This window comes from Podarcis gaigeae, assembly GCF_964106915.1.
Source record: "Podarcis gaigeae genome assembly, chromosome: 1".
NCBI classification, from domain to species: domain Eukaryota; kingdom Metazoa; phylum Chordata; class Lepidosauria; order Squamata; family Lacertidae; genus Podarcis; species Podarcis gaigeae.
In genome coordinates, this window is record NC_139678.1 from 112,397,434 (window position 1) to 112,405,363 (window position 7,930).

General features: G+C 40.9%; 1 protein-coding gene across 1 annotated transcript; it reads right to left on the reverse strand.

Annotated features, from left to right (window-relative positions):
- Positions 1–14: 14 nt before the first annotated feature.
- DUSP19 (dual specificity phosphatase 19) lies at positions 15–4,766 on the reverse strand. Its single transcript, XM_083715008.1, has 4 exons — positions 4,287–4,766; positions 3,978–4,024; positions 2,810–2,962; positions 15–486 (listed from the first exon to the last, which is right to left on the reverse strand). The coding sequence occupies exons 1-4, from the start codon at positions 4,510–4,512 to the stop codon at positions 280–282; spliced, it is 633 nt and encodes a 210-aa protein (XP_083571134.1). The 5' UTR covers positions 4,513–4,766; the 3' UTR covers positions 15–279.
- Positions 4,767–7,930: the final 3,164 nt, after the last annotated feature.

Sequence of the window (7,930 nt, forward strand, 5' to 3'; positions counted from 1 at the left end):
CACCAAACCAATGAGGCTTTGCAAATCCATTTTGATACTTTATTGTTCTATCCCCTTTTTTGAAAATTAAAAAAAAAACCACGGAATATTTATTTTGAAGTGTTGTGAACTTAAAATTATACAACGAATAGAGTGAAGCTAACTTTATAACAACAGTTTTAGAGGTGTAATTCAGGGCATCTCATTACAACGCAGTAAAAAAAGAAAAATCAACAGCTTCTCTCAGTACAGTGCAAGCACAAAGGCTATTTTTTCCCTCTTTCATAATTATATATTGTTTTAGGTTTCCATGCTTTTATTATTGCATTGATGGTATTTGTGGAGTTGCTCCATGAAGCCAGGATTTGGACAGATAGCAGGTCTTGCATTTTTCACCAAAGTAAAGGCCCTGGAAAAATTGAGTCCTTCTGAGTGCATTAGGAAGCCTATGATGATAGCTGCTGCGCGAGAGACTCCTGCATTACAGTGAACTAGTACCACACCATCCTCCAAGAGAAACAAAGAGAGAGAGAGAGAGAGAGAGAGAGAGAGAGAGAGAGAGAGAGCACATTTAGAAAACCATTATCAATAACAACTGATATCATGCCATTTTCTCTACTGGTAAAGAATTCTAAGCGCCAATCCAAGAACAAGTTGTTCCACCCATATATATATATATATAGCATCATCAAATGTAGATCTTACAATATTACACACGTTTGCCTTCTGTTTCATATACTGATCTTGAATTTCTAGTAAGCGGCATGCACTCAAAGATCCTTCCACTGAACAGACAAGTGAGTACTATCAGTCTTGCCTGTACTGATCACTTGCTGGGAGAAGTTGGTTAAAGGGAGGATCAATTCCAGTCATCCTATCTCCCAAATAGGTGCCTGATATCTAATCAGCTCTAACAGGATAATTTCCCATTCTGCCATCTGTGTTAAATTAAGTATCCACTTCCAAGTTTAAACTAACTACCGTTTGTCATTATGTCCAAACTGGAAATTGTGGTTAGTTTCAACTGTGATTCACTGGAACAAATCAAGACCAGAAAGCATGGTTTCTGTATCAATAAATCATAGTTTAAACTAACCACAGTTTGCCCTTTTGCAAAGTATCCACAAAACTGCAGTTGGTTTTAACTAACTTCCTCTGATCTCTTCCTCAGATACACGCCAAAGGATGAGAAGGGAGAGCCTGTCTCTGAGGCCAGAGTGCACTTGTTCACAATCTAATGCTTTATTAATTTGTCCTGCTTTATTTGGTGGAGAGTTTTAATCAGAAGTGAATAAATTATGTTATTTTTCCTACGGTAACAAAAGCATCTTGTATTATGAAGCATTAGTATTGTTAGAAAAGATTATATGGGTATTCTTGAGTATAAATGACTATTCAAACAATTAAACCTCCGAGGTAGAACAGTGACACTAAGCTACTTTGAATGGCAAATCTAATTTAGAAGGGAAGTGGAAACCGTAACTTGAAACCTCAAGGAGGGCATGAAATGAACACACGTTTCAGGTAACTTGTAAACAATATGCTGTGTTCCTTCCTTCTAAAATAACACAAAGCTTGATGGAGCAGTATTATCTTCCTCAATTCCAGACTATGTAAATAATGAAAATCTCACGGAATCACCTGGAGTTAGATTTGAAAAGCCAAGATACTGTCAGCTTTTAGCATCAAACATGCTGATTATGGGAAATGGATCAAGCTTTGCTTTCCTTGAACAAGTGGTTATGTACAAGAAGTGCCTTTCAAAAATAATTATTCTAATACAGTGGTACCTCAGGTTAAGAGCTTAATTCGTTCTGGAGGTCCATTCTTAACCTGAAACCGTTCTTAACTTGAGGTACCACTTTAGCTAATGGGGCCTTCTCACTGCCGCTGCACCACTGCCATGCGATTTCTGTTCTCATCTTGAAGCAAAGTTCTTATCCCAAGCCAAGGTACTATTTCTGGGCTAGCGGATTCTGTAACCTGAAGCATCTGTAACCTGAAGCGTCTGTAATCTGAGGTACCACTGTATAGAATTCTACCTTTCCTTATCAAAACGTATGTGGGGGAAATTATATTTCTGTTTGCACACCAAAACTTCCTCTCTCTCTCTCCTCTCTCCACCTGCCCTCTCCAAATCTCCTTCAAAGGGTTGCAGAAAAACTTAAGACAGATTATGGGGAGTTGTGGTGGTGGACAGGGAGATGAGAAAGAAGGGCATTTCTGCTGCGTGGCCAGAAGTCTTTGTGCTAATGAAACTACCTCACAGGTGTTGGCATCTCTAGTAATGATGGTTATGTCCAACACAGTGTGGTCAGATTTATCAATAAATGCCATGGAGATGTCAGCAGATCCAACAACATCAGCAAAAAGGGGAAACTTCTGGATTTACATGCTGGATTTCAATTTGGAGGAGAGTATCACTTAGCTTCAGCAACTGAAGGCTTTCTGAGCCTTCCATCCTCAAAGTCCTGTAACGGCATCATTTCATTTTGATGGATCAGCTAGTTCCATCTAGTTCCATTTGGAGTTCCATCCAGCTAGTTCCATCCAGCCCGTTCCATTTGGAGAATCCAAAACATTTTGCAACATAAATTTAAAATACCCTGTTTTGTTAATCACAGTATTCATTTAGTGATTAACAAGTCCTTAAAGGGATCCAGAGCAAGCCTGTGTGAAGTACAATTTGATATTTCTATAACAGTATTTAAGAGTGGAAGCTCAAAGAATTTTAATTTATCTTAAGAATACGTGCAGTGTAAAATATGTACATTTGCTCTCACACACCCCGCCTCCAATCACTCATTAATGACACACAGAAACAATTTACCTTTAATTTGACTTGCTCAATGAATTCAAAACATTCAGGGAAATAGGAGGCAATGTCAGTCTCTGGCAGGTCAAGAATAGGAATGGTCTTATATATGTAGTCATTGGGGAAGGCATTTGCAACTCCATAGGCTACGTTGAGAACGTGGGTAACCTAAAATACAAAAGAGAAATCAAGACAGAGGCAGCTTTGCAACCTCTACATTCTGGCATGGCTGAGGACCTCAGTCAACAACAGCTGAGCAATCTTTCACAAAGGCTAACATGCTTCCATTTTATTTCTTGAACCCAAGTTCAAAACTGCAATGAAATTAAATATTTTGCTATACAGAAATACTAAACCAGGCCCTACAAAGCTTAATGAATGTGACCTAATGGGGCTCAAGAATAATGTAAGACTAAGAGCAGCCCACTTTAACCCACACTTAATCCAATGCAGACACAGTCACCTCAATCCTAAACATATTAATTGAAGACTATAGGGGCAATTAAAGCATCAGAACTAAATCCCAGGGAGTTCACTACAGTGGTACCTCGGGTTAAGTACTTAATTCGTTCCGGAGGTCCGTACTTACCCTGAAACTGTTCTTAACCTGAAGCACCACTTTAGCCTATGGGGCCTCCTGCTGCCTCCGTGCCGCCGGAGCATGATTTATGTTCTCATCCTGAAGCAAAGTTCTTAACCTGAAGCACTATTTCTGGGTTAGCGGAGTCTGTAACCTGAAGCGTATGTAACCTGAAGCGTATTTAACCCGAGGTACCACTGTACTGCCTACTTTCGAGTGTAACTATGCATAGGATTGCAGTTTAACATTTAAGTAGAACTTACTGCCATCTAAGTGTGCGTAGGATCCATTTCAGTTATCTTCTGTCTTGTATAAGGAGCCATATAGTCTTACATTTTGCAATTCCTTCAAATGCTGAGCAACATAAGTTTCAAAGAAACTAAAAACAAACAACCCTACTGCCAGATATTCACCCCCCACATTCACCCCCCACAAGGCCACTGAAATCAATGGGTGTAAGTCACTTAAGTCCATTTATTCCAAGGGCTCTACTCCAAGTATGACTTAGCTGGCGATGCCCCTTTGAAAAGTTAGATCTCTTTAACACGAGACAGCTTTTTAATAATGGTGATTACGTTTTTAAAACCCACATAGCTTCATTACCCTGTATTTTTGCATTGTCTCCAGGTCATGGGCAGCATCTTGTGACCCTGTGAGGAGAGAACAACATTTTATTCAGTAACCTGGGCAAGGAGTAAGAAACAGAGCGCAAGACCACCCAGCCTATTTTGGATGAAGCCACGGGCTTGTTTCAAATAACACTAAAAGGTGAGACCATAACATTTTACCAGAGCTAGGAAAGATGAAACCCTTAAATGTCCTGCAAGTCTATTAAATCAGGCAGATCAATATATAAATACAAGCTTCCTAATAATACCCATATGCATCCGTTTCTTGGCTCCACCTACGTACCAAGCAACAGCCAGGGCTTCACCACACCAACTTGAAGATCCAGACTCAGGTCTTGCACGTAACCACAGCCATCCCCATCGTTACCATCCGCTACTTCCACCACGTGCATCCGAGCATCCTTCCAGGTCTCTATGATTCTCTTCCCACTTAGAGTAGTCACTCTGGTGCATTGTTTCTTCAGATTAGTCCTGGAGAAAGATTTGATTTCCTGGGTGAGCGAGTGCATTACATGGGCAAAGAAGCCTTCAAGCTAGTAGTAGCAAAGGAGGAGAAAACAGGGGGGGTGTGGGGAAAGAAAGCCTCTTTGCCTATAGCTCTTTCTTTCCGTGGTGGTGCGTAGATCTTTTCCAGCCTTTCACACAGTGCGTGCCCTGAACGCAGTGGCACCCTGCCTAGGAAAGTCAGTCTGCTAGAGGCAGGCTGGCAGGCAAAGAGAAAGAAAGCTTGTGTACTCTATTCAGCTTCCTTTTTCTAAGACCTTTGTGTAAGGCGGCTTTCAATTGGCCACAGGGAAGTGCTTCTGGATTGGTTCAGAGCCCTTTTGTGCCAAGCAGAGAGAAATCTCTCCCGGCTGCCGGATGAAATAACACACAGCCAGCCGCGCACACTGAGATCTGCTCACACTTCTTCTCGTTTTCCATATCCCTTTGTGGCTGGCAAACCACAGTGTACAGACACCTTTCAAAATGCAAAGTTGAAACGTGCGCTGAAATATTGGAGAGAGGGCATGTTCCTCTTTTTTATCTGTTTACTGGATTTACATACGGCCCTTCATCGCAAGATCTCAGGGTGGTTAGCACAATATAATACAAAATAAAAACAAGTCAATAAGTAAAACAAAAGAGCAAAACAATACCTCCCTTTCCCAGACACATTTAAAAGGCTGTAGGATAATAAACAAGAAATGGAGGCAGTGAGAGATTTTATTTTCTTGGGCTCCATGATCACTGCAGATGGTGACAGCAGTCATGAAATTAAAAGACGCCTGTTTCTTGGCAGAAACGCAACGACAAACCTAGACAGCATCTTAAAAAGCAGAGACATCACCTTGCCAACAAAGGTCCATATAGTGAAAGCTATGGTTTTCCCAGTAGTGATGTATAGAAGTGAGAGCTGGACTATGAAGAAGGCCGAAGAATTGATGCTTTTGAATTATGGTGCTGGAGGAGACTCTTGAGAGTCCCATGGCCTGCAAGAAGATCAAACCTATCCATTCTGAAGGAAATCAGCCCTGAGTGCTCACTGGAAGGACAGATGCTGATGCTGAGGCTCCAATACTTTGGCCACCTCATGAGAAGAGAAGACTTCCTGGAAAAGACCCTGATGTTGGGAAAGATGGAGGGCACAAGGAGAAGGGGAAGACAGAGGACGAGATGGTTGGACAGTGTTCTCAAAGCTACCAAGATGAGTTTGACCAAACTGCAGGAGGCAGTGGAAGACAGGAGGGCCTGGCATGCTCTGGTCCATGGGGTCATGAAGAGTTGGAGACGACTAAACAACAACAGGATAATAATCAGTCAAAGGCCTGGTTGAAGAGGAACGCTTTTGCCTGGCGCCTAAAAGTATATAATAAAGGCACCAGGCAATCCTCCCTGGGGAGAGCATTCCACAAACTGGGAGCCACTACAGAAAATACCCCGTTCTTGTGTTGTCACCCTTTTGATCTCACGCAGAGGAGGCACACAAAGAAGGGCCTCAGAACACAGAGTCTGAGACGGTTTATATGGGAAGAAGCAGTCCCTTAGGTATTGCAGCCCTGAGACATAAGGGAAAGAGAAAGGGGAGGGAAGCATTGTGGATGGAATTCCCGCTGAACAAAATGTTTACTGAATGTTTAGAAAGGTTAGGTGGTGGTCGTGGCTACTCTGAAGAGCCTGATGCTACTGGGGAATAAGAGTTGGGTTGTAGCGTAGCAGCGCTGAAGAGAAGAAGAAGAAGACGACGACCATCTTGAGCCCAGAGGAAAAGTGTGTGCAGTGGTGGCTGGTGCCCATTGGGACTGATAGAGCAGAAGGCGGGGAGTTGAACAGTAGGTGGAGCCAGAGAAAACTGATACTAGTTTTGTCCCCATCCTCCTCCCTGCTGAGTTCTACAAGGGCAACATTGAGACTAAGGAGGAGAAAGCTGGCAGGCAGTGACAGATGAACTGGTTGCAAGCAGGAAGGTAGGCAAATGGCTGATGGAGGGCAGGATGATGTTGGTGGGCCAATGTCCCATTCATCCTAATGGACCAGCCTCCATTTATTTGTATTTATAGTTCTACCAGTGGATTCCAGTGATTGATGCCCTTGGGAAGTGCTTATGAGTTATTGAACACCAGTCGCTTTAATTTGTGACAACTTTAATTTGAGACAACCTTAATTAGTGACAAAAAATATTTTTATATCGTTGTAATCTTTCCCCAATTCCCCGAAGGGTGCTCTGAGATAAATAAAATAAAATAATTTTAAAAAAAATCGAATGATATTTTGCCGCTTAATCGACTTCTGATCGAATGATATTTTGCCGCTTAAGTGAACTAAATTCTTATTTATCGGCTGATCTTTCCTTGCACTTACAGCCCATCTTTCACCCAATGGTCTTAGGGTGGGTTACAAAAACATCAAAATTAAAACAAGTGCAAATTGAAGGAGCAAGGGGATGGGATCACCCAAACAAGGAGACCAGTGCCTCTATGTTTTCTCCTCCATTGCTAATAGGAGCTCCAGAGGGTTGAGGAAATTTCCTTTGGGGAATCCCTGTGAGGGGCCCCAATCCAAACTATGTCCCTCCATGGTTGCTTTTAGGAGATCTGCAGTCAGATTGTTTACATTTTTATTTGAAAGTAATTTCCATTGACCTCAGTGGGCTTACTCCAAAGTAAGTGGTGCATAACATTGCAGTCTCTGTTGTGAATCTCTCATGTAACTTTTGTTTGAGTAAGTTTTATTCCTTAAAAAAACAGAAACCTTTGCATACTACTCAGAGATCCATTACTAAAGAATTAAAGCATAACTGAAAAATGAAAAATCAGGGCAAATGTTTCTCCTGCGAAGCATAATGCAAACTGATTTGGAAAAGCCCTTAAGCATATACTTGACTTCAAACACATTAGTAGTTTGCTTTGACTATAGCATAAGAGACTACTCACATTATTAATTTTTGGTGCTTTATTACATCAAGTTTTAGCAATGATGCCTTGGTGGGAATATATCAAGTCCTATGTGAGAACTATCTATATATGTAAGAGAAGAAATCTGTTCTGTGTTAGATTCCCCTCCCCACGGTATTTTCCAGGATCCTATATTTGCTTAATTAAAAAACAAATTATTATAAATACCATCTGCTGTTATCACCTGCAGCCATTTTTCATTAACCAACAAACGTTTATTCATTTTTAATTTTATGTGAAAAGCAAATGAAAAATAAATAAATAAAAAGCTCACAGGTGTAGATTTTCCTCAAAGTGCTAAATCTTGACATAAGTGCTATTTCCTCTGTAATAATAATAATAACCACAATGTAACCATAATTATAACAACCCTAACACATACCTGGCAACATCAAAGAAAATACTGTTCTATATTTGCATACATTTATATGTGAATACAACATTATAATATAATGATAGGGGTTTTCTATGACATGATATAGAGTTATGGAAA

Excerpts from the sequence above, each read along its gene's own strand:
- DUSP19 (XM_083715008.1), bottom strand. The coding sequence starts at position 4,512 with ATGCACTCGCTCACCCAGGAAATCAAATCTTTCTCCAGGACTAATCTG. Across the intron at positions 2,963-3,977 it reads AGACAATGCAAAAATACAGG|GTTACCCACGTTCTCAACGT; the intron begins GTAATGAAGCTA and ends TTTGTATTTTAG. Across the intron at positions 487-2,809 it reads TTGAGCAAGTCAAATTAAAG|GATGGTGTGGTACTAGTTCA; the intron begins GTAAATTGTTTC and ends TTTCTCTTGGAG.